The sequence below is a fragment of the Astatotilapia calliptera genome, chromosome 15 (genome assembly GCF_900246225.1).
Source record: "Astatotilapia calliptera chromosome 15, fAstCal1.2, whole genome shotgun sequence".
Classification (NCBI taxonomy): domain Eukaryota; kingdom Metazoa; phylum Chordata; class Actinopteri; order Cichliformes; family Cichlidae; genus Astatotilapia; species Astatotilapia calliptera.
In genome coordinates, this window is record NC_039316.1 from 7,409,169 (window position 1) to 7,434,978 (window position 25,810).

The 25,810-nt window shown below is 40.1% G+C and overlaps 2 protein-coding genes across 4 annotated transcripts; one reads left to right on the top strand and one right to left on the bottom strand.

The window, feature by feature from the left end:
* The first annotated feature begins 308 nt into the window (after window positions 1–308).
* On the top strand, window positions 309–5,564 carry nme6 (NME/NM23 nucleoside diphosphate kinase 6). Its single transcript, XM_026143002.1, has 6 exons — window positions 309–602; window positions 838–940; window positions 2,425–2,527; window positions 2,754–2,793; window positions 3,447–3,607; window positions 4,694–5,564. Exons 2-6 carry the CDS (start codon window positions 848–850, stop codon window positions 4,843–4,845), a joined length of 549 nt encoding a protein of 182 aa, XP_025998787.1. The 5' UTR covers window positions 309–602; window positions 838–847; the 3' UTR covers window positions 4,846–5,564.
* On the bottom strand, window positions 4,999–22,841 carry baalcb (BAALC binder of MAP3K1 and KLF4 b). 3 transcript variants are annotated; one of them, XM_026143005.1, is made up of 5 exons: window positions 22,385–22,841; window positions 9,116–9,291; window positions 8,659–8,872; window positions 7,222–7,421; window positions 4,999–5,830 (listed from the first exon to the last, which is right to left on the bottom strand). In XM_026143005.1, the coding sequence occupies exons 3-5, from the start codon at window positions 8,837–8,839 to the stop codon at window positions 5,666–5,668; spliced, it is 546 nt and encodes a 181-aa protein (XP_025998790.1). In that variant the 5' UTR covers window positions 8,840–8,872; window positions 9,116–9,291; window positions 22,385–22,841; the 3' UTR covers window positions 4,999–5,665. The 3 variants fall into 3 exon arrangements, with proteins under 3 accessions (XP_025998790.1, XP_025998788.1, XP_025998789.1); XM_026143003.1 differs by lacking the exon at window positions 22,385–22,841 and adding an exon at window positions 9,784–10,056; XM_026143004.1 differs by lacking the exon at window positions 22,385–22,841 and adding an exon at window positions 9,761–10,056.
* Window positions 22,842–25,810: the final 2,969 nt, after the last annotated feature.

A 25,810-nucleotide genomic window follows, 5' to 3' on the forward strand; every position in this document is an offset into this window, starting at 1 on the left:
TTTATATAAAGAATTATGGATCCATGCTTTTGTGTAATTTACCTCAAATTCTGACACTGCCTTCTGACCAGATGACATTTTTCCATTTTCCTAGCGTTCCAATACGGGAACAATAGGAAAGTATTTGTCTCATTCCACTGCCAAATGCAATAATAAGTGCAGTATTTATATATGGAATCTCAGTAGGCCTATGCCAGTACCTACGTGTAGTTACGTTCCTATTCTACATACACATTTTGTGGAAATCAAGAAAAATAATTCCAAAAAGCTTCTATTAGAACTAAAATTTATAAGACATGAAATCTATGTTTTTACTTCTTCTCGCGGGGGAACAAACTCTGCTGGCACTGTTTCTGGGGACCCTTTTTACGAACGGACAGACCAAACAACGACTCGTTCAGCTAATTTTCACATTTTTAGCATTGTTTTTGGTGTAATTGGACAAGCAAGGATGCAGACTATATTCACACGCTACAGTTGTAGATAACCGCTAACTCCACAAAAATTACGCGTTTTTATTTAACAGTATGTCGGCGGCCGTTGCTCTGCTCCCCGTTACAAACTGATTGTTTTTTCTTTTTTGGACAGAAGTCACAACAGAGGTTAGTGTCAGTCACGAACTTAGCACTGATGGGTTGGAAACTGTCACGCAGAAAATCTTCGTATTTTTATTAACTTTATATGATTTATATTAATGGTAAATTAACGATAAAAAAAAATCGAAAAAGAAGTCGCATCTTCGTTGCTTGTGGTGTTTGTTTTGTATTAATTTAACTAAAAATGTAAGTACTTTTAGGCGAGTTGGATCTTATCATTGAGGGCGTATTTTCTGTTCAGTCTTTAGATAATGTTGCTGACAAGTGCTCGCCTGTCCAAAGTGCTGCAGCTCACCCTGGCGGTCATCAAACCAGATGCTGTGGCTCATCCTTTGATGCTAGAGGTAAGCTGCCCTGATGTTTAAGTTACAGAGTTTAAGACCTAAGATTACACAGTTGAAGTTGTAGTCTGAAAGCTACAGACTACCACAGATTCAACAAGGTGCTGCAAACATTCTTCTGAGATTTTGGTTGATATTGACATAATGGCACACAGTTGCTGCAGATTTGTTGGCTGTACATTCATGATGAGACTCTCTTGTTCCCACACATCCCAAAGGTTCTCTATTGGATTGAGCTCTGGTGACTGATCTGTGGAGGCCATTTGAGTGCCGTTATCTCATTGTCTATGTTCAAGAAACCAGTTTGAGATATTTTGAGCTTTCTGACAGTTGTAATACTCAGACAGGTTGTGGCATTTAAGTGTTGTTCAACTGGTACTAAAAGTGTTCCAAGAAAATCTCCATCATTACACAACCACCATCAGCCTAAACTATTTATACAAGGCAGGATGTATCCCTGCTTTAATGTTGTTTACACAAAATTCTGACTCTACCATCCAAATGTTACAGTAGAAATGGAGACTCATCAGAACCTGATAACATTTTCCACTCTTCTGTTGTCCAGTTAAGGTGAGCCTGTGTGAATTGTGGAGTCAGTTTCCTGTTCTGTGCTGACAGGACTGGCACCCAGTGTTTTCTTTTTGCTCATGTAGCCCATTTGCTTCAAGGTTCAACATGTTGAGAAATTCTCTTGTGCAGACCTTGGTTGTAATGGGCGATTGTTTGAGTCACCGTTGCCTTCCTATTAGCTCAAAGCAGTCTGGCCATCCTTCTCTGACCTCAGGCCCCAACAAGTAGATCATCGATTTCTGAAATACATCTATTCTGATGGTCTGTTTGAAGTTCAGCAGGTTGTTTTCATCATGCCTACATGTCTATTAACTTGCTGCCATGTGATTGGCTGATTTGATGAATGAGCAGTTTAACAGCTGTACCTAATAAAATGACCAGTGAATGTTATTTTCATTTTTCAAGATTTCAAACATTTGTTGCTCTTTCTCAGGGCGTAACAGTTTGCATGGTGTGATTTAAATACTGTGTTCCTTATTTGTTTAATCTATAAAGATTAGTTTTTGGAATTAATGAAGCATAAATGAACATATCTTTCCGTTTAATTGCTTTTTTTTTTTAACCCACTGTCAAATAAAACAGCAATTAATTAATTGATGTTTTCTGTTCTGATATCAATTTTATCGAGTGGTAAAGAAGCATTTGCTCACCTCACAGACCTGGACGCTTCAAAATCATAGCAGCTGTGTCTATCATAAAATATTCCATCAGTGATAGGTTTAATTTCACTTGTTAATGTGCATTACTTTATTGTCATCTCAAGTTAAAGCACAAGAGGATGACCTTTTGAAGCAGAGCTGTCAATTTTTAACTTTTTCTCTGCAAAAAAATCTACACACAGGAAAAAGCATCTAAAGTTGATCCAGTCATGTTTTGATGCAACTTGGAGGACAAACATCGTGATTTCTGTCTTTCAGGCTCTTCACCAGAGAATTCTAGACAACAACTTTGGGATTGTTAGATGCAAAGATCTGGTCTGGAGACGACAGGACTCTGAGAGGTTTTATGCTGAACATTCAGGTTTGGAAACAATTCATTTGTGTTTAAGCTTTACTTAAAAATATTGCTGTAGTATATGATGTACCCAAATAAATGAGTCAGCAGCCTATTTTAGCAGGGTGCACTGTATGTATGACAGTTAAAAGAAATAAATGTCTTGTCAAATGAAGGATAGCTGATTTCTCCTTTTTGTTATTGAAGGTCTTTATTCTTTCTTTCTTTATTATTTCTGTTTTACAAATCTCAGGGAGATTCTTCTATCAAAGACTTGTTGAATTCATGTCAAGGTAAGCCTCCATGCTTATATCATGGACAGATTTCGTTGACTCCATGTGATTGAGTTACAATTTTATGTGTTTGGATGATTGTTGTTGGGTGTTGTATTTTAAATGGAATAATGGATGGAGAGCCATCAGCACCTCTGCTGATAGCACTCCAATTTCATGCTCAGTAAGGCACCAGTAAACGATTTTCCCAAAACAGGACAACAGGAGTTTCAGTTATCCGTGTTTAGAACACAATTCCCTGGTGCAGTAGCCTAAATATCGCTATGCAGACCACTCACAATAGGTCCTCCTGCTGCGAGCCTCCATTGGATTGTTAAAGGCGTTTGTAATTACTTTGTCTTTTTTTTTTGTCTGCTCACAGCAGTGAAGCAGTAGTTGCTACAGCAACCCTTCTCTGACTGCTGCTATTGATATCGCAAACATAGGAAGCATCTTCAAGTGTGTCAGCCAGTCAAGCTTGATGCCGCACCAGCTGGCATTGTTTAGCTAAAACGGATTTATTTATGGCTGAACTGTCTTCCCAGGAGGTCCTGGGGGTGAATAGATTAGATTTGTATGAAGAGTGTTTTTTGGTTTTTTTTTGGTCTGTTATCTAGAAAACATCAGCAGTGTTCAAAGTCAGATTCATGACTGCTGTGGAAATTTGTCCTCAGTGGGCCAATGCGAGCGTACATTTTAGCCAGGGAGGATGCCATAAGCCACTGGAGAGAACTGATGGGGCCGACCAAAGTGTTCAGAGCCAGATTCAACTCGCCTGCTTCCATCAGGGGCCAGTTTGGACTCACAGACACAAGGAACACAACTCATGGCTCAGGTAAAAAAGCTCCCAAGCTTCATAATGCTAAAAAAATGATAACAAAATGATATGCGTAATGTTAATAATCTATTATTGTGAATATATTATCTTAAACATATGCAAGAGGTAATAGTGGGGCGATCGTGGCTCAAAGAGTTGGTGGTTCGTCTTGTAACCGGAAGGTTGCCGGTTCGAGCCCCGGCTCGGACAGTCTCGGTCATTGTGTCTTTGGGCAAGACACTTCACCTAGCGCCTACTGGTGATGGCCAGAGGGGCAATGGCGCGATATGGCAGCCTCGCTTCTGTCAGTCTGCCCCAGGGCAGCTGTGGCTACAACTGTAGTTGCCTCCACCAGTGTGTGAATGTGAGAGTGAATGAATAGTGGCATTGTAAAGCACTTTGAGGGCCCCGAAAAGCGCTATATAAATGCAATCCATTATTATTATAACTATATATAACTTTACACATGACTCAATTTCACATCTTTTAAAGCCCATCAGTTTCTATAATGGTGTTTGGTGTCATTGGGCAGAAAACAGAATAGGCATAGTCTGTGCAAAACCCTCCTCTTTTCTTTTTGTTTCACCAGAAAATTGGGAAATGGGTACAATGATTTATTGAAACGTGCAAACATGCATGAAAATAAAAGGCAAAAACAGCTTTCTGTAGTTTCAGGACTAGTTCTCCAGGCTTTTTGAAGGACATGAAAAAACAAACAAAACATTCTTCAGAAGATGGTCAGGTAGAAGGACTGGACTGAAAATGAGGGAACAGCAGAAATCATGGAGAGCTATTTCTATTATAAGATTTATTATAAGTCTGGCTTATTTGGGAAAAAACTATAAAGAATTGAAGGCTCAAGACTTTTGCACAGTATTGTACATTTATATTTTGAACATGTGACAAGTAGTATTGCTGCATGAAAATGTAAGAAATGTTTAAGATTTGCGTTTATTTTCATAGCAGATCTTGGAATCCATCTTAATATTTTATAGTAACGTGTCTTTCTGGTTGCACATAAATGACATTTTTAGACCAATTAAAAAGAAGCCTGTAATTACTATGCAAATTTTTGATTTTCCATTCTGTTATTGTTTTCTGTAGATTCTCTTGAGTCGGCTCAAAGAGAGATTACTTTCTTCTTCCCAGACTTCTGTGCAGACGAGTGGATGAAAAAGGAGGAGCCATTGTTTAGATCAGGGCAGATCCGTTATGACCATCAAAACCAGATTCACACACTTTCATTGTCAAGCTGACACCAGATCAGCTCAACGCTGTCAACATCATCAGTATAAAGACTATTACTGTTGATCTATTGCTCACATATATACAGAGGTACCTCAGCTGAAGGCCACATGATTACCTGATTGTCTTTGAGCATGCCAAATGAGTTCATTTTAAAAGGACAGTACATTTCGGTGTGTAATTTATTATCATTAGAAAACACAAATAACGACAGAATTTTAAAAAGTAACCTCGATATCTTACAAAACACGATGCTGTTCGTGAGCGCTTTTTCTTTTTTATTATCACAAACCTCCGTCCAGGCTTCACTGTAAATAGTGCAATCGTCACAGTCAGTTTCCTGAGCCTTTTGCTTTGTAGGACAGCAGCGACTACAAATGGTGCATCAATGCCAAGTAACAAAACTATGAAACATTTATATCATATTAAATAATATTGCAGTAATAGTTTTACACCTATGTTAATGTTCAACCACATCTTAAAATGTGAAAATACTCTGGATTAAACTATTTTCGAGTTCAGTGCTAAGCAATGATTTCTTTACACTGATGTGGAAACAAGCTGTCAGCTGTAATATACTACAATTGCTTTTAATATGACATTCGCTGTAACATACCACGTTTTGTTTTGCCTGTTACCCCATGCTTGTTTGATCAAATGTCTCTTGTAAAAGTCTCCAACATGTCAGTAAAACATACATCGTAAAGTATTAAATGCACTAGAAATCTGATTTTTGTGCTTTCGACACCTGTCAGACCACAAAACCTGTTCGATTTCTTTCACAGTCATAATTATTTTCATTTTTTGGCTTCTTCCAATGTCCCCCTGCACTCAAGCGTTTTGTGTCGCCACCTGTTTGATAGCTTCCACTGGTTTCATGACCTCATATGTCGTGAGGGACTTCTTCACCTTCCCGTTCTTGTCCACCTGGTGGATGCTCTGGGTGACTGTAATGGTCACCTGCTTGGTCGACATCCGATTGTCCTGCCATTTTGTCTGTTAATGGAGAATAAATGGACAATAAAAAATAATAAAAAACACTGAAATACTGACAGTGTGGTAAATATTCTTCCTGGGGTCCTACACACTCAAGCCAACATCAACAACATGTCAGTGTAAAACAAGCCAATTCTGCTTATACAGACAGCACTGAATTTCGCAGAACATAAAACTAGTTTATAAAAGGACACCAAAAGAAGCAATAGTCAACATCTGCATTACTTCATTGCATCCAAGTGACTTCTTCAGTCTCAGCTGACTGCAGGTTACCCCAACCTTATAAACAGTACATTTGCACAGTAACTGAAAACAGCCCACTGAATGAACAATAGGTTGACAGGTCAGTTCCTTGATCATTAATATGCAAATTGTCATGACCATTGATAAACAACCATTGATCAAAGACCATTGGTCAATGGCCATAAGTATCATTCACAGAGAGTTGGGGAATGGCTGCCATCACAGCATTGTAAGATGGTGAAAGATGTACCCTTTGGCCCCCTCCTCGATTCATAGATGGTCTTTCCCTTTTCACGTTATGTCTCTGTCTTCATGTCTTAACAAATATTTTAATTCATCTTTAGTACTCTGTTGCATAATATAAACTGGTAAGGAGTTCTATCCTATCATAGTTCTGTAAATTGTTTTCTGTGTGCACTTTTTAAAATTTCTTTTGATGAAGCACTCAACCAGATTACACTTCAGTAATCAAACTGCGACAGAACAAATTGATTTAAAACATGTTTTATAGCCTCTGATGTCATTAATGTTTAAACCACACCACTGACAGACCTCTACCTATATTACTTATTAAATTATAATATCAGTATGTTTCGACCATGTTAATTTACAATCCACTGTTCTACCTAATCAGTTTCTCTCCTGGTCTGCAACTGTTCCATGGGAATATTATTATTACCTAAGCTTAAGTATTTGTTTTGTTTTTGGTTGATACCTGCATTACCATACACTTTGGTTTGCTAACATTAAACATCAGTTTATTATCTTTCATCCAATTTTCTACTGCCTTCAAATATCTAACATATCAATTGAGATATTAAAATTTTTAAAAAAGAATCGTTAATAAAATCCAAAACTAACAGTGGTCCCAAACAGGTACCTTGAGGCACTCCACACATCACATTTCTTGTCTTTGACATACTATTAAAATAAATGGTCTGCCTGTGATTTGTCAGATAGCTTTCTAACAAATTTCAATGACATGCTTGCAAAATCTTAGAAGTGATTGTATGAATGTGTTTAGCTCCAAATGTGAAACGAAATGTTTGATGCGCCACACCTTAGATGTAGGTCAGTATTGCAGGGAAAAAAAGGTGCTGTGAGCTGTCTCGAGCACATTTAAACACATTACAGAAGGAAAGGCTTACAATCTCTTCAGTGTGCAAAACACTTCTGCGCTGCACTGTGGTTCCAGAAGAAGGCATCGTCGTGTCCTGCCGCGGAGAGCCCAGTGCTGTTGGTGTGCTGCTGGGCTTCACATCGTTCAGGCTGGCTTCAGACATGGCCGAGCAGACCTTTAGGTAGGCCTGAGCCGGTGGCGGGAGGCTGTCTTCAAAGAAATCTGGAACTGTAAAGATGTAGAGGTTCAGCTATGTCTGCTTATGTGTTTGTAGCTTTTATACATTTCTATGAATTTTCGTTTTTTTTCTCTTGAAGTTAATCAATTTCAGCTTGATAAGATAACCGCTATGCCACAATTAGCTTCTGTTAGAAGTCATCGGTAAATGAAACGGTAGCGATTACATATTGACAACTTAGTTGTCTTACACTGAACCAACTTGATGGTACTGTGGAGGCGTGAGCTGTGATCAGTTATTCGCAGGTAGTCGATGTTTGCATTTTACAGATGTGTGTACACCTCATCTCCTCGTTAATGTGTGACCATGTGTCTAATGATGACAGATGACATATGGTGCAGGTTGGACAAAACCAAAACACGAAATGAGGACATTTTAATGAATATTTTCTCTAGACATACTGAACCACAACTTATTATGATTGTTGTCATAAAAATCTGTTTGGTTCCCAGCTGCTGATTAATTTAGCCAATTTTGGGTCTGTTTTATCTCTCCACATTGAAGCTCAAGTCAATTTGCCTTCACAATTACATCAAGGCTCCTCTCCCTGCATTCACTCATGCTTGTATCTGTTGCCATGAGAGCTGAGCCCTGTTTGAGCACAGTGGCTTTTGAAGCAGCCTATCATCCCCATTTACGGACTCATCTCCCCTTGGCTTCAAAGAAAAGAAGAGGATCCATCTAAGAGATTTATCTGTTTCTGATGTCCTGACCTGTATGTAGAGACACATACAACTAACTGCACACTAGAAGAACAAAGGTCTCTAAAGTGGATACTTCCTCTGTCACTCATGTTTCTGTTTTCTTTCTTCTGCATAATGGATTCTTGTTGAAATCAGGCATGCCATCAGCACAGCCCTTGACATGAAGAGATGGTCCACTCCGCTTTGATAGAAAGAGTTTAATGAATGGCAAAGTCATTGCTAGTATGTTCAAATTATTTACAGCAGTGAGATTTTAAAGGATGTACCTTACTCATGTAAAACGGCAGTAGAACAATAACATTAGAAACTACGGATTGATGCAAAAACAAACAGATTTAAAATCATCTGTTACAGATATATTAAATTCTGATGGGGAAGCCTCCCAGCCCCCTTTATATTTCTTCATACAGTAATCAAGGATATTTCTTTTCAGCAGGTTAAATTAATGCCTGCTCCGGTTAAGAGATTAATTCAGTATTCATTCACCCATCTGCTCAGCCATACAGTAATTCATTCTTCTTACCAGGGCTGATTGTTTTCTCAGAAGTGAAGCCAGCCTCTGAGTTCTCAGAGGGGATGCTCTGGATGGATGACAAGGGGATATCTGTGTCTGTGCTCGTCAGCCATGTCGACTCCGTCTCTTTTGTCCAGCTCTCCAGGTAGCGAGGCTCCAAAGCGTCAGTTCTGCTGCCCCCACAGCCCATGACTCTTCACTTCCCAGCTCAAAAAGATTCACACTGGAAGTGATTTGAATCACAGGAAACTGTGATGTTAAGTGTGTGTCTACTGATCCAGTTCTTTACACGACATGCACTGCAAAACAATCTAAATGACTTAAAAATGATGAGATAATTACTCAGTGTGCCTGCTGTGCACTGTTTGTGAACAACCAGACCTCTGCAACACAGGAGTCATCCAAATACACTTATTTATGCACGTTATTCTCTCATATGAGAGATATGACACAAACACATACTTACAGCACAGCACACAGCTGTGGGAGAAGCTGAGGGCCCTCATACAGTTAGTATGCATCAACTTCTATCCTTCAGAGAGCAGATTATGTGGTCCCACCCTCTGTTAACTCAGCTATGTTTAGGTTTGTTTATGCAGCATCTTCTGATTATTAAGTAGACCAGGGAGACCGTGTTCAAATCTACAGGAGAGAGATGAGAGAAGTTATTGAAATGTGTGTTTTTCTATCTGTCTACGTATTGCAAAATCAAGTCTTCCTCAAATTGCATGTAAATAAATTCTCGGTTTCACTGATTGTCAGACACTGAATTAGCCGTTCGCAGTCAGGCCTTCGGGCTCTTTATACCGTCCTGTTTAACTTATTTAGCCCTCCCCCCCTTCAGATCATGTAGGTGGAGAGCGCTGCTGTAAAGCCATAAAGTCGCATATAGGCTGTTATATAAGCGAAGAAAAACACATAAATCATAGTATATGGATCTGTCAGCTGGCGATACATAGGCAGCTTTCGCGTCACTGTCATCGTCACAGGCCATAGGAAAAAAATATCAACACTGCCGTGAAATACATAAACAGAAAGACGAGATGTAAATATGTATGACGGAAACGCGAATGGCGCTGTAATGCAGATGAATCAAACACCGGACACTAACACAGATGATCTCTGAAGGCTTACGGATGCTGGAAAGTCGGGTTTTTGTCTTGCCTCGGTGCTTTTCCAGTGTGTCGTCTGCCAGTCAAACCAGTAACACACTGTTAATAATAATAATAATTATACTAGCGACACGAGCACAGCCGGTAGCACACTGCGCGTCCGCACGCTGCTGCACCACCAGCCTCTTCATTCATCCTCCTGTAAACACACTGAACGGCGGATCTGTGGCGGAGCGGTGTATGTTAGAGCGTCCATCCTCTTGTCCTGAGGATGAGGGGGTGTACTTGAATTCAAGCAGAAAAAAAAATCAAAGTATTACCTCAGCTGTTGCCAGGTAAACTTCAAAATAAAATAACGGTCCTCTGCGAGCGTTGATTGACTTTTGTTTGATAACCGCGAACTGAGTTGCACTTTATTTATTTCATTTCATATTTTATGACAGTATCTGATTCCAAATTTCTTGTCTATGCGGCCTTTAAAAAACGTGTTTACAGTCCTGACATAAAAACTACTACTTCTACTATCTGAACACACCACAGACTGAACCTTGAAGCAGTCTGTGGTGAGGATGAGGGGGCTACAGCAGCAGAAGACCGCAATGGGTCCCACTCCTGAGAAAAGGAAGCGGAGATAGTCAGGCGGTTCTGAAAATGTTGTAAGGGCTGTTAGGGAAGATCAAATGTTATAACATATGTGAAACTATATACTTTAGGCATCTAAGTAGCAATAGTTTTGTGGTAGTAAGAGATGCTCTTCTGCAGACCTTGGTTCTGGTGAGTTGTTATTTGAGCTGCTGTTCCCTTCCTATCAGATTGAAGCAGTCTGGTTATTCTCCTCTGACTTCTGACATCAACAATTTTTTTCCGACAAAAACTTTCATAAATACATGACAGTCTGGGCAATGAGCAACAGAAAATTTTATGTAATTTTACACAATTAGCAGGTAGAAAAACTGAGACATGCTGCTGAAATTGCTCTTTAGATCTGTATGTGGGAAAATCCTAGTTAATCAGCAGTTCTTCAAGTACTCAGACCAGCATGTCTGGCACCAACAACCATTCTGGTTTGAACCTCATCTTGACCACTTCTACATGTCAGGCAGAGACACCATGGTTAGCCTCATAGCAAGAACCTTTCTGGGTTTGAATCCACCATCTGGCCGATGCCTTTCTTTGCGGGGTTTGCATGTTCTCCACGTGTCTGTGTCAGTTCTCTCTGGGTTCTCTGTCTTCCTTCCACAGTGTAAAAACAGGCAGTTAGTGGGGTTAGGTTCCATCCATCCATCCATCCTCATCCGCTTTATCCGAGGCCGGGTCGCGGGGGCAGCAGCCTAAGCAAAGAGGCCCAGACCTCCCTCTCCCCAGCCACCTCCTCCAGCTTATCCGGGGGAACACCAAGGCGTTCCCAGGCCAGCCGAGAGATATAATCTCTCCAGCGTGTCCTGGGTCTGCCCCGGGGCCTCCTCCCGGTGGGACATGCCTGGAACACCTCACCCAGGAGGCGCCCAGGGGGCATCCTTGTCAGATGCCCGAACCACCTCAGCTGGCTCCTTTCGATGTGGAGCAGCAGCGGCTCTACTCTGAGCCCCTCCCGGATGGCCGAACTTCTCACCCTATCTCTAAGGGAGAGGCCAGCCACCCTTCGGAGGAAGCTCATTTCCTCCACTTGTATCCGCAATCTCGTTTTTTCAGTCAATACCCACAGCTCGTGGCCATAGGTGAGGGTAGGGACGTAGATCGACCGGTAAATTGAGAGCTTTGCTTTTACACTCAGCTCTCTCTTCCCTGGTAATTCTAAGTTGCCCATTGGTGTGAATGCGAGTGTGAATGGTTGTGTGTCTCTCTGTGTAAGCCCTGCAACAGACTGGGGACCCTGTCTAGGGTTTACTCTGCCTCTCGCCTTATGGTAGGTGGGATAGACTCCAGTCCCCCAACCCTGAATTGGCTAAGCGGAAAAGAACAGATGGATGGATAAATGCACTGAGTTCCAGTGGTTCTCTACACTGACACGTCAAAACATCCTGTGCACAAAAACACCCTGTAAACATTTAAATATGCTACTTCAGTACTGCTTCAGTATTGAAGCTTCCCTTTACAATAGAAAGGCCCCTTCTCTCTCAAATCTGCATTTCACTGATTGCTTGTGAAACTCCTCAGTTGGCTGCAAAGTGCACATTCATCACACTTCTGTGCTGCGGTTCCACAATGAATTGAATGAACAATAAACAGCATCCCTCTTTGTGCTTTACTGCAGAGAGAACACTACAGGTCTGCTTGGAAATAGAGGTCATTTATTCCTGACATATCTGCTGCCAATAAAGCACACTGCAAAAAACCAAAAAAAAAAAAACCCAACAAAAAACACGCACACACACAAACAAAGAATGGAGCTCAGACTGTAAAACCAATTCACTAATGTGATAGTTCGACATTTGTTCCTGTCAGAAAGAAAAGATTTAATGTGCAACATCATATGGTCTATGCCCCGGTCAGTTAGTGATGACTGCTCACAGTACTGCAGATGAGGTCCTTTAGATTCCAAAGACTTGGCGGGATACACCAAACTTCTTAAAATACAGGGGCAAACAGAAAACTCGTCATTGTTCACTTTTTCATGTTGAGGAAGCTCACCGTGAGCAGCTCTCACACACCTGACCACCCTCCTACACACAGGTGCATTAGACCAAAAGCAGAACACACATTTCACCTCTGGCTTTACTTTGGGGATTTACCAAACTGCCAGTTGCCCTTTAAATACACAATAAACCATTAATTTGTGCAGATCTGGCTGATCCTGAGCCAAATCACATCTCCATGACTTCCTGTGCTCATTCCCCTGTCACCTGGCAAATAAATCTTGCTTCCTGTGGACAGCCTTGTCAATATGAAGCCGGACAGCTTTGATTTGTATGTCCTGAGCCTCTGTCCTATTGGACTACTGGTCAATAGGCCTGTCTTCCCATTACCCTGGTGATTAATGTGGCACACGGCCAAATGCTACACAGGAGTAAATTATTCCAGCAACAAACAAAGATCCATGCAACAGCCTTTTATTTTAACAGTGAGCAAGTCTATGATACACTGTAATGAGTAACATTTTACATTTAAAATATGCATGGTGCATATGAAACATGTCCAAGGTGTCAAATAATGACATAAGTTTCAGATAGATTTTTAAACTGCTGTTCAAAACTTCTATTTACGAAGGGCAGCCAATCAAAAGGAAAGAGAAGGCATCATTAAAAGGAAGAATGCCAAAAACGACTTGTTTTCAGCTGGGGACAAACTGAGGAGGGGCTGTACCAAAGCCCCTGTGGAAGATCGATCATTTTGAATTTTGAATCATGCAAAGCTAATCTAATAAAGTCCAAGAATATTAAAACAATTGAGCTGTAAAGGTCCACTTTAAAAAGTTATTTCTTATAAAGCAGCTGCTAAAGTTCAGCAATTGTTAAATGCATGACACTCAAGATAAGAAGTGAGTTGTCATATTCCCTTTAAATTTATGTACAGTCTGTATGTGTCAAACCTCTCCCTTGTGTTTCCAGCTGGGTTTTGTTGATAGCAAAAATGTGCACTCTCCACTGATTTGCTAAAGTTTCTGTGAGAAAGAAAAGAACTTTTTCTGGCAAATTCAGTTAGGCAAGGGAGTAAATGAGCCTATGTGCAACAGTGAAGCGGCCAAATCCCAACTTTCACTGGGATTTTAGTGAGACAGCCAGTGTGTTACAGCACAGGAAAACTAATTAGGAAGCTTAGAACTTAGGGTGGGAAAAAACATGGTTTTGCAATCAGATTAGCTGCAATGATGATCAAAGGTATGCCATATTGTTCTAAAACTTAAAACTTTTAGAGTTTCAATTCTTTAAATTAACATCACTTGGAAAAACAAAACCCTTTGGGAGGGACACTGAGATGTTATCATGTCCGCTTGTCTGGATTCCATCAGCAAATTGTTGATACTGGAGCTGCCAGCGGCACAAAGAGCAGCTTATCCAGATTGAGGTTTGCCTCGAGGTTGTGGTTCATCGGCATCAATCACATCTCGGGGCTTTTTTCTGGCACAGACGCGCCTCCTCTCCTCAGACCGGCAGCGGCAGTCTCCTCCTCTCATGAGACGCTTTGCCAGAGATCTCTCCAGAGGTTGTGTTCTTTCAATCCATCACAATCTCAGCGAACATGGCACCTTTTCATTAGTGCAAAGTGTTCCAGAGCAGAGGAACGACCACTGCCCCGAATAAGCATGCGTGGCTAAAATGAAAGTATTTACTCAGTCAGTGTAATGAGCTGTGGATGGGTTTATTTACACAGGGCCGCGAGGGCTCAACGCAACACTTCTGAAAGATTGTCAAAAATTAGTAACAAATCTGTTTCCAGCTTAGTCTTTTTATTAAAGGAGAAATTACTTCTGGACTGTGTCCTAATAGAGCCAGGCGAAAGAAACCACACAGGACAGCTTCTTTAAATAGCTCTATATCCTCCTTCCTATTAAAAAATTCTAATCTGGGAACATGCTGTATAAATTAATGTATTTCACCATATCTTGATGAAATGGCTTTTTATCCTATTTAATTACCTAAGTAGCATGAAAAAAAACCCACTGTGCTGCAATTCCTGTGCAGCACTAAAAGTCGTGTTTGCCCTAAAAATGATTCATATTGGCTCCATAAAAACCTCATTCTCCATGACTGATTTATGTAATTTCAGTTACTGTCATTTTACATTATCAGGGGGAAGTGCTAAAATTGATCTTTAGCCACTCCTCTGGCCCCAATTGATATTTCCGCCTTTTTAATTTCTGGCGAGGGCTGGCTCATAAACGCAGCCTTTGCACTTTATGTGCTCCATTCGTTTTATCCTGCTAAACACACAACTCTAATCCTATCAAAGGCAAAGAATATTCCAGAAAGGCCAATAGTGGAGCCTTAAGAAGCGAGAGAGCCGAGCATTAGTATTCATGGAATTTCTTTGGCGAGAACCTAGTTTTTAGGGAAAATTATCTCATGAAGGTGATGGAGCTTACATAAACAAATGGCAGGAGCACCCCCCCTAACAAAAAAAAAGTCTGGAGGTCAGCTAAACTCTATCCAGTGACTATTTTGTGGTGAAAATCTTAATACCAGTGTGGATATGTATGTAGGAGTTTTAGAGACGACCATCTGGACCACCAGATCCTGCTGAAGGGTCCCTCCCAAATGCTGCGTAGAAATCAAATGGACGCGTAGAGTTCATCGCTGTCCTAACTGTGGGTTTTTTAATTTCATAGTGTAGTGGTTTACACATTAACCTAACAAGCAAAAGATCCCCTGTTTGATCCCAGGAAGAGATACAAATCCCGTTTGGGATGTAGCAGGAAAGGCGTGAAGAAGACAAATCAAATATGTGGACCTAACTGCTGTGGTGACTCCTTGCTAATAAGGGAGCAGCTGAAAGTTCAACATTGTATTGAAATGCCACGCATTGTATTTACTGTTACTGTCAAGTGAAGATGTGACTTTTTTTGCCTTTTGTGCCTCATCAATAATTTATATTGACAAAACTGTTTTACCTGATTATGTAATAAACTTAGCCAACAAAGAAAAAGCCAAATATTTTCTTTACCCTTTGCCAAAAATAATGTAAAACCCCCTTTATAATAAATTTAAGCTGAGTAAATGAGTTCAGAAAGCATGAGAGAAGTAGGTGGGCTGCAAAGTATTTTACTCTATATGTTAAGCATCCTAGTTTTTTTCATTCCAAACTCACAACAGAATACAAAGAAAAACCTCTGAGATTTGCTCATGGTACAAACTGTTGGAGCCTTACAGCAGTTAAAATATTCTCTAAATGTTGTGTTATGAGAGACACAACATAAGTGTTTAGCAAAGGTTTTCCTTTAAGGAGCTATAATAAGCTCAAAAAACGTTTCAGAAATCACTGTGTCCCACTATATTCTGTAATATATGACTATATGATGGCTTTGGAAGACCAAAATCAATAGATGATCTTGTGCAGGCAGTGAGTCCTCAGAGCAATGCTGCAGCAGTTTTGCCTTTCGTGAAACAAAGAATATAAATTAATTGGCTTAAGAATGACACTAAAACTCATGTAATGGGAAAGAGGTCCTTAGGGGAGATGTGAAATAGTTCAGTAAATGTCAGGCTTACTCCCATTTCACATTCACAGCTTTGTATAAATTTAGTCTTATGTGTGGCAGCAGAACAGAGGGCGATGGGGTCATAATGAGTAGCCATTTACATTTTGAGTATCAAGAACAAATTCAGGTATCTTATGATGATGACAGTTTGACCTGCTGCAGGGAACCACACAGGGCAGGGATGTCAAACTCATTTCACATTGGGGCCACATTGCAGCACACTTTCATCTTAAGTTGGCTGAAACAGAAAAACTCTATTTTCTGTAATAGAGGTAATAGAAAAGAAGAAGTTACATTTATACAGTACGTCTCTGTTTTTCTATGTGGTGAAGAAATGCTGATGTAGTGAATGAAAAAAAATCTGTCAGCACAAATAAGTAGAAGAGTGAAATTACAAAAAAAGTTCTGTACCTCATTACCATCTCCTGCAATTACAGTTACAAGAGAGCAATTCATAGTTAATAAATTATAATTAAGAAATACTGGTGATATAGAAATGTCTATTATTGCTTATCTGTTACTTTGTTGCCATAGGAATGGCTATGGAGGAGGTCTGCCCTCCTTGACATTTTCTGGAGGTGTCCAATGGACCGGACTGGAGTTATATTTGGATTGGAGCTGGGCCGAACACGGTCCCCAGGCTTTATGTTTGATACCCTTAACATAGCATATTATTAGTAAGTTTGTTTGCATTTTTCCTGGTAAAATTTGATACTTTTTTCTTATGTGGAAGGACAGGCAACAGCACAATGCATAAATGTACCCCAATACCAACACCCTGCAAAGAAAGCTCCCAATCAAGTATAAGGCCAACATCTTGGTTCACCACTTTGATGTAACAAGAACTTTGTGATTCAAATGCACGGGCATGCAATGCAAAGGTTGTTCTGGGTTATCACTAACTGTGATGGATGGTGACAGTGAATTAAACCTGATTACCTTCCCATTCATTGACTGGCGTGCAGCTAATGCCTCTAAAAGCACGAGGACGTCTCTGAAAACAAAGGTGCGCTAGTTTGTGTGGGATCTCCACCAACAATTACACAGACCGGTATAATTCTGGAAGGCTATTTTGCTTTTTAATGGGAGTAATAAAGATACCGTGCGAAATGCATCAGCCTTGATTTAATTTTCCGCATTCGATTAGTTGCACGGCTATTATTTCACAGCCACGAGTGACATTTTGACAGTGTAATTTCTACCATTGTTTAAAAAGTGCCTTAGCAGTGTCAAGAGCCATCCGAAGCTAATGAGCCCGCGAGATAATTTGGGTAATTAGTCACTCTATACTGTTTGAGTGCAGAGCCGCTAATTACTTTGAGGAACGATAATGTGCCCTCAGGGGAGCAGTCAGACATTCGTAAAGTCAATGGTATCAGTCAAAGAGCTAATTTAGATTCATTTCTGATATTTTCATCCAAATGCATAAAATGAGCTGTGGATCTGTTTGTTTAAAATGTTACAGATATCCTCATTTAGAAACTATGACACATTAGTTCACATTACACAGCAGTAATGTGAGTACACCAAAGAAGATCACCACCCATCTCCTGTCCGCTGACTATCTACCCCTTCTAATTAAATGGTGAGTGGTTGGCTGTGTTACAGTGATGACGAACTGCTGAGTCAGAGGATCATCCAGCAGCACTTGTGTGAGTCAGCTCATCTTAACTGGTTGTTTTTCAGATTTTCTTTTCATACCGAAGTGATACTTAAGCTCTGCTTGTATTATACAGTCTGCTTTCTCTGCATACCAACAATTTTCACCTTAATACAGAATCAATACATACCAAAATGAGTCCACATTACAGAAGTGTGTAGAACAATAAAAGAAGAGCAGGCGGTGCAGCAGATGGGATTGTTTCATACGCTGCTGATTCACGGTAATGGGAAGAGTGCACCTCCATGTCTTATAGCCTGATGCATGAGTCTCACAACTCAAACTGACAAGAGGACAGCGAGAAGAGAACATCTTATCATTATGGCTATTTCTTCCGAAAACCCGTTCCTATTTTTATTTAACCGAAGCTCCTGTTTGTTGTAGGTTTACACTGCTCGTTAGTCGCTGGACAAAATGATCTTAAAAGCAATCCTGATTTAAAAAAACAGAGGAATTAAACTTGTACAAAAGTGAGAGGAATGTATGTAAGAAGGATGAGAGAGACAAGGATGTGTTAGCCAAAAAAAGTGCACGTCTGAGATGATGCCCCTGCTAATCATGAAACTGTCAGAAAATAAATTTAAAGCGCAGGCAGACAAACTGGTCCACTGCTCTTATGTTTTATTATACATCACCACTGCTGAGGTGAGCTGCAGTGTGTATTTTTGCTGAAATGGGAGGAGCTCTGCTGCACGTTTGCTCTGAAAACACATAGAAGCTGCAGATTTATTTTTTTTTGGATACTCAGTTACATAAACATATGTGTCACTCTGCAATCAATTTTAAAGCAGCACAAACTATGACGCGTGTTACTGTTTAAAAGGCCACATTAAACAGCTTTCCACTTTGAATGAGAATCCACATCAGTATCTTCTTGCACACGATCACAGAGTCACGGAGAACAACGAAAGACTTTTTGCACATTCTGGGCACCTCTTTGGCCTCAATGAACTATAAAACTGAGTTACAGCCAGCACTCTGATTGAGCCTCCTCTCTCTATGGCTGTTCACACTCACACATTTATCTGACGTGACATAAGCGCCAACCTTCAGCCGCTATGGCTGTGTTAGTGAGTGACTTTGTCAGTCATTTTGGCAGCCGCTATTGCTGATTCATGTCTCTGTCTTTCAGCAGAGCAGTTTGCACCCGCTGACAAAATCAAGTTACACGACATCAGTTCAATGACAGCTACCACTGCCTTTGGGCTTCATTTTAAAATTGTTCTTAATTGCAGGTGATGATCCTAATCGACCTGATGCTGACACATAGTTAGTCACCTGTGATGAAGTGCATCCCAAGTGGAAGATAATGACATTATTATTATGCTGGAGAATAATCACTTTTGGTTGGATATTTATCCAAAATTAAGAAAATTTAGGCAGGTACTCTTTAATGCATATGCAACATTTCTTTTGACATGTGAAAACAATGACAGACTAAATTTAACAAATCAGCTCATCAGATGATGGCTGACGTTTCTTATTTTGATCTGGAGCAAATCAGCTGATTGACTGATCAAATCTGCCATTATAGCATGACTGAAAGGCTAAAAATCCACCTCTGACTCTGATCACATTACTAAGCCTTGAAAATTAGGAAAGTATTAAACAGTTGAAGAAGTGAATATTAATCCCAGATTATCTGCAATGACTGTTGAGATACTAGTCAATGAACAGCAGGATTAAGCGCAGAAAAAAACACAAAAAATACCCGAGTTGAACAGACAACATCCATTGAGGAGACACTTTATTAAGTATATTTTAAGTAGATCTTGCTAATACTGCGCTGGAACCCCTTTGGAGTTCAGGACTACCTTAAGTCTTCAGGGCATTGATTCAACTAAGTGTGAATTGTAGCCTTGGTTTTCTGTTCTTAGCTGATAGGAGTGCCACCCAGTGTGGTCTTCTGCTGCTACAGCAGAAGATGCTCTGCTGGATACCTTGGTTGTAATGAGTGGTTACCTGAGTTACTGTTAGTTTCCTATCAACGTAAAGGCTGTCTGACCAATCTCCTCTGACCTCTAGCATCAATAAGGCATTTTCGCCCAAAAAATGCTCACTGGATATTTTCTCTTTCTCATTCTCTGTAAAGCCAAGAGTTGGTTGTGTGGGAAAATCCCATCAGATTAACAATTTCTGAAAATCTCAAACCAGCTCGTCTGGTACAAACAACCATGCAACATTCAAAGACACTTAAATCCCTTTTCTTCCCCATTCTGATGCTCAGTTTGAACATCAAGAGGTTGTCTCGACCATTTCTGCATCACTAAATGCGTTGGGTTGCTGTGATATGATTGGTTCATTAGACATCCACATTGATGAGCAGTGGCTGGTGGCCAGAGACTGTGAGGTCAGTGATACAACTGTAGGCAGTGAATATTTCCCACTTCCACACACTTACCCATCTGGCTGAATAAAATTTTAATCATCCTCAATTATTACAGTGAGAGCTGAACACAAAGAAGGAACAATATGAAGACATGCTGAGCACAGTGCTGCATTTACCTATGATGACATCAGGTAAATCAGATGAATTTCTCCCAGTGAAATAAGCCTTGATGAGAAAACCATATTGAAGTGGACTCTACATAATTAATTATAGACAAAGCTCATTATGATTCTTGAACATCTTTCGATATTCTTAAGGGAGGAAGTAGTAATGATAGTAGTAATTTCAGGAGCTGATGGAGCTCTACATTATGGTTCTGGGTGATAACACAGGTGTGTCAATGCTGACGTGCTCTTCAGATCAGACAGTGACTAATTCCACATAGATGCAGTTTCCATTTATCTTTCTGCTAAAGTTGCAGGCTCGTGTGCTTCTCGGAGAGCAAAGATGTGGAGGTGGGATGATAAATACAGCACAGTATGAGAAAGATGGATGATGCGTAAAACCTGAGGCTGTGAATTGTGTGACTGTGGAACAGGAACAGTGATTACAACCTTCAGACCTCACCCTGAACTCAGCTGTCCATCACGTCTGAAAACCATGGAAACGCTTCAGTGAGTGGGGCATCAGGTGGACCAAGGCTGTCTGTTCTTTTATCAAAAATCAGTTTAAGTTCATGTTATAGTTTCATTTGCCAAATACTTGGGAGGTTGAGTAAAATACAAATAGGCAAAAGACAAGAAAATGTCAATTGTTGAAGCTGATTTTGCTTTTTGAAAAATATAAGCTCATTGTGAATTTGATGTTTGCCCAAATATTTTCTATAGTGTTGAGACAGAGGCAGAGGTTTCAATTCCATCACCTCTTCTTTTCACTCTGTCTTTAAGGACCAATAGAACCAAATGGTTTCATTTTTTTAAAATAAATTGTTTACCCATTTTTGCTTCATACAGGATTTTGGTTATGCTGCTTTGTTGTATTTTGTTTTATAATAAGTCAAATCAGAGTCAGGAAGTAAGTGTTTACCCAAAAGGCAGTTTTCTGCATGATGGCATATGTTGCTTCAAGGTCTGTATACAATATCACTTCACTGTCCACAGTGAAGTGAGTTTTACATCCCCATGAACCTAGAAGGTGTTGACCAAGAAAAATCAGTAAATCAAGCTTGATTGAAATTTGCAGCAGCCTGCATGGACAAGCTAAAGGCCTTCTGGAGAATTGTTTTATGACCAGATGAGACCAATATTGAGCTCTTAGGCCACAATGGAGGGTGAGGCTTTCAATCCCAAGAGCAATGTACCAGCTGTTAAGCATCGTGGTGGTAGCATCATGCTCTGGGGTTGCTTTGTTGCCTATGGTACTGGTACATTACACAAAGAGGATAGAAAAATGAAGAAGACTAGCTCCAAATTCTTCAACTTCACCTTAAAACAGCTAGATAGTGGAATCTTAAACAAAGTTGGGTTTTCCACCAGGACAGTTGGGTTGGGTTGGGTTTATATATATTTCAGCCTGTGTGCATACTTCTGAATGTGTAAATGCACTCTCACACCATTACAGAAGCTGAGTTTTGAAAAGTGTGTTGACAGCAAGCTGTATGGCTTTCTCCTATCTAGCTTCTTGTTTATTTTCCTTCTTGCTGAGCTGATGCAAAGGATTATATCTGATCTTAGGGGCCAAAGATCAGAGCCATGCAGTATTGATTTGTCTTTTTTTCTTGCATACAGAGATTTCTCTTGCATTCTTAAATTGCTGCACTGTTTGCCCAAACTGACTGCTTAGCCCCTGCCCATGATTACCCCCCAGATATCTCTGTGAATTTGAAGAACTAAAAGCGGTGGGTGAAACATCTCCAACAAGTCATATTCCTATGATTTGTTGGAGATACACTGCAGTGTTTAAACTGGACTTCTAAACAGACCATTTAAACTGATTTCATTTCTATTCCATATGCCATCTTGTATTTTAAAGTTTTATACTACAGAGAAACCCAAGCAGATAGTAGGAGTGTGTGAGCTATAAATTGGCTTGTACTACACTATGCCGAGTGCTGCAGACCTCTGATGAATAAGATTTCTTTTCTGTTAGTTCTGATTTTCTGCTCTGTTTGAATAACGTCAATAGTTCCAGAGCAATATTCAGCAGAGGCAGAGACTAACCTTGAATTTCCCTTCAGAGCCTGGGATTAGAAACTTTTTTTTTTTTTTGCATTAGATCAAATGCTGTCAAAAAACTGCACTTGTAATTTGTCACTCTGCTCTCTAAAATGCCATATTACGCGACTAACCCAAAGATTCTCACATAAACCCAAGTGAGATTTGAGCTGATAGGCTATTTTCTTAAAAATTCTTTATTCATGTCATGGTCCCTGTGCCTCCCCGGCCAGCCCAGTGTGGCCACAAGTGTTTGTTGTTTTTCTCTCACTCTGTCTCTCCTACCTGTCTGCCTGGGCGGAGCTCTGATTGGGCTCCTGCCCTTGGCCCACGCACCTGCAGCTGATCTCGAGCGGATTGCAGTTCTCTGGCTCTTAAGGCTGGGGCTCTGAGCTGTTCGTCGCTGGAATATTAACTCTCGTTAGTATTGCCTGGCTTCCTTGCGATTCTACTGTTCCCGTGTTTGCCTTCGACTTACCCTCGTCTGTGTAAACAGGTTTACCTGGATCAGCCCTTTTGTGACCCCTGGACCCCGTGAGTAGGAGAGTGAGCTGAGCTGCTTGTGTGGAGACTGTTTGGACGAGGAGCAGAGCGAGTGCGAAGAAGTGTGTCTCCCCAGCCAAGTGATCCCCGGGACCCTGGTGTTTCCCCCCCCCCCTTCACGTGTATATAGTGCACCAGTGTGATTAATAAAGTGTCGTTGAACTGTGCTACCTCAGTCTGCGCCTGAGTCCGTTCCACTCCCGTGACAATTCACCAGCTCCTTTCCAGCACACTCAAATCTTTAACACTATTTTCTCAAACCACATGGTGGCAACAGTGTCTCATCTTATCACAGGCCAACTTTAATACAAAAAGAATTAAATTAAAGTAAAACAAAAATGAGACAACATGTGTTCTTCCTGCTGGCCAAAAAGGCATCGCTTTAGGTGTTACTACTGAGGATGACTCATAGAAAGAGAAGAAAAATACTTTAAAGGTTCACATCATGGGCACTTATAAAGTTAAAATGGAAACCACATACAGACAATAGACAGGGTAAATGTGAAGGGATCTTTCTAAAGTTACTGATAAAGGCAGTATTGTTTACATTGGTGATTCATTAATTGTGTAGCTGAAGATACTATTGATTTCTGAATGCTTTTTTAAAGGTACGTTTAAGCTATAATAATTATTTTTGATATTCAAATGTGATAGAGCTTGTGTTTTTTAAATGTTGGTTAGTACTGTCGCTTCATAGCAAGAAGACTGGGGCCATTCTGTGTGGAGCTTGAACGTTTTCTCTGCTGCTCTGTTTTCCTCCCACAGTCCAACGACATGCATGTCAGGTTAACTGGTGATCCCAAATGGAATAGGGGTCTGTCTGTCTGTGTTAGCCCTGTGATAGATTGGTGACCTGTCTAGGATAATCCCTGCCTCTTGCCACATGAAAACTGGCTCCAGTCTGTTAGTGGATGGATGAATGGACAGATGGATGGATAGTAATGGAAGAAATCAGAAATCTGAACACTTATTGTACTTCATCTGGTATTAAAGCAAAGAGGGAAATTATCATGAAAAGAAACAAGACAATAATATATAGAGGTCCTTACATGAGCAAATACACTCGCTCTCTTTCCTTTTTTTTTCTTTCTTTTTATACTAAGAAAAATCAGTCTGTGAATGAAGTTAATAAAAAGCAGTAGGCTTTCTAGAAGTGAGTGATTATTAGGTTATAGATGTAAACAACTGAATTATTGCTGGTTTTGATTCATGTTTAATTTGATTGCTTTAACATAATACTGTTTTACCAGTAACATCACTGCCAGCTCAAATGTCAGTTCATGACATTTATTTACATTCGAGTGTCAGGATCTGGTAACATAGTGCTTTGCATTGTCAGAGGCTACATTCAGTGTCATGGTCTTAATTAATTAATTAATTAATTATATTTAGTCCGCTTTCTTTCTTTTTTATCCATTAGTCACATTTTCTTCTTTTTCTTCTTCTTTTCATTCTGCTGATCTTCACATCCTTTGCCATCTGACATTTAGATTTCCGATTATGCTTTGTCAAAATCCAAGACTCTTTAATGTTTGAGTTGCTCTGGCCTTATGATGTATTATGTGTGTCAGATCACGGTCATTGTTCTGAAAAAGCAACTTCTGTAACCAACAACAAGCCTGTGCATTCACTCCATTTAAAATAAAGTACTGCAAACAGTAGTATGCATTTAAAGTAACAAAATACAGCAAATACAGTAACACACAGTGGCAGTAACAGAGTTCCAACAAGCTTGAAAGTCAATATTTAGTATGACTATCCTTAGTATTCAACACAACCTGGATTTCTAGTTTTCTATGTATGTAGGCTAAAAAACAAACAAACAACAACGTCAGTGCCATTTAAGAAAGGGATGTGGAGAGCTTTTAACTCAAACAGGATTATTTTTCAGTTGTGTTAGATTTCCAGGCAACAGCATAAAAGTGTGAGGGTGTGGGAGAGTGGATGTTATATAGGAGTGGGTGATATGAGGTAATTCCGCAAATTTATTAAGCAACATCCAGATCTATATTACTTGGCATCAGTCTCAGCCATCTCATTTCTATAAACTATCTATCGAAGATGGTTTCTTGGCATTTATTAACGCAAATTCAGGAATATCCCTGTGTGCTTCTGTACTCTGTTTAAACTCTGTCTAAACTCCTGATAGAGCAGCAACTCCTCACTGGCTCTCTGAACCTTTCACAGCACTTCGTCATTATCAGTATGGCCGATGGGAAGTGTGGGGTAGATGAGACTTGAAAAGAACAGCAGCTGATTACAAAAGCTCTTGGTGCTTGTTAACGTTCGTCTCACAAGAGATTATAACTTCCTAAACCTTTGCTTGTGATTTGGAACTTGAGACGAGAGTTTGCCACTTGTTTATTCAAACCCTGTTGCAGGAGATTCTCTGTGTCAGTCTGCACTATTGATTAAAACTTAAATCAGGCTCTGGGCACATCCAGATCATTTTGACTAGATATGTCCGGTGGGGCACGTATTCAAGCTGTCATAGTAATTCAGACTCAAGATGTACAAGCTGGCAGGAGCTAATATGTTAAAGATTCTTTGTTTAAGAAACATTACGTCATAAAATTGTTAAGCTAAAGTTAAAGCTGGATTTTGTTTTAACCAAAGTGCATAATTTTCTTTTTAGACATGAATGAGTGATTATCCATGAAAATTGGACCCACTGGTTTGAGAGGTTCTGTTGGCAGCTTAGGTCTGGCCATATTCCCACATTAGGCTAAAGTTTCAGCACCGGTGAATGCTGCTTGGTGCAAGATAAATGCTGGACCTCATTGGGAGAGAAACGTATAATAAGGTTCTGATATAAAAATAAATATATTTTTAAAGAATTACGTCCCATCTGTGCTTTGAAATAAGATAACTCCTACACACCTATCTAAATAAAATCATCTGTGGAAATAAGTACATCCCACAATTCAGTAGCATGTAAAAATTAGTTTAGTAGATATTTGTTTATGCACTCTTAAGGCCCCACCACAGCATTTCAGTCAGGTTGAGGTCTGGACTTTGACTCTGCCGCTGAAACAGCTTGATTCTTTTCTTTTTCAGTTGTTCTGTTGTAGATTTGCTGCTGTGATTGGGATCATTGTCCTGTCGCGAGGCCCAACTGACTGTTACCTGTTGAAGTTACGCAGCGGCTGGCTTCACTGGAGATGACGG

Coding starts and splice junctions, on each gene's coding strand:
- baalcb (XM_026143005.1), bottom strand. CDS start 8,839: ATGGGCTGTGGGGGCAGCAGAACTGACGCTTTGGAGCCTCGCTACCTG. Junction 7,422..8,658: donor TGAGAAAACAATCAGCCCTG/GTAAGAAGAATG, acceptor ACATCTTTACAG/TTCCAGATTTCTTTGAAGAC. Junction 5,831..7,221: donor TTTTGCACACTGAAGAGATT/GTAAGCCTTTCC, acceptor CTCCATTAACAG/ACAAAATGGCAGGACAATCG.
- nme6 (XM_026143002.1), top strand. CDS start 848: ATGTTGCTGACAAGTGCTCGCCTGTCCAAAGTGCTGCAGCTCACCCTG. Junction 941..2,424: donor CTCATCCTTTGATGCTAGAG/GTAAGCTGCCCT, acceptor TCTGTCTTTCAG/GCTCTTCACCAGAGAATTCT. Junction 2,794..3,446: donor CTTGTTGAATTCATGTCAAG/GTAAGCCTCCAT, acceptor ATTTGTCCTCAG/TGGGCCAATGCGAGCGTACA.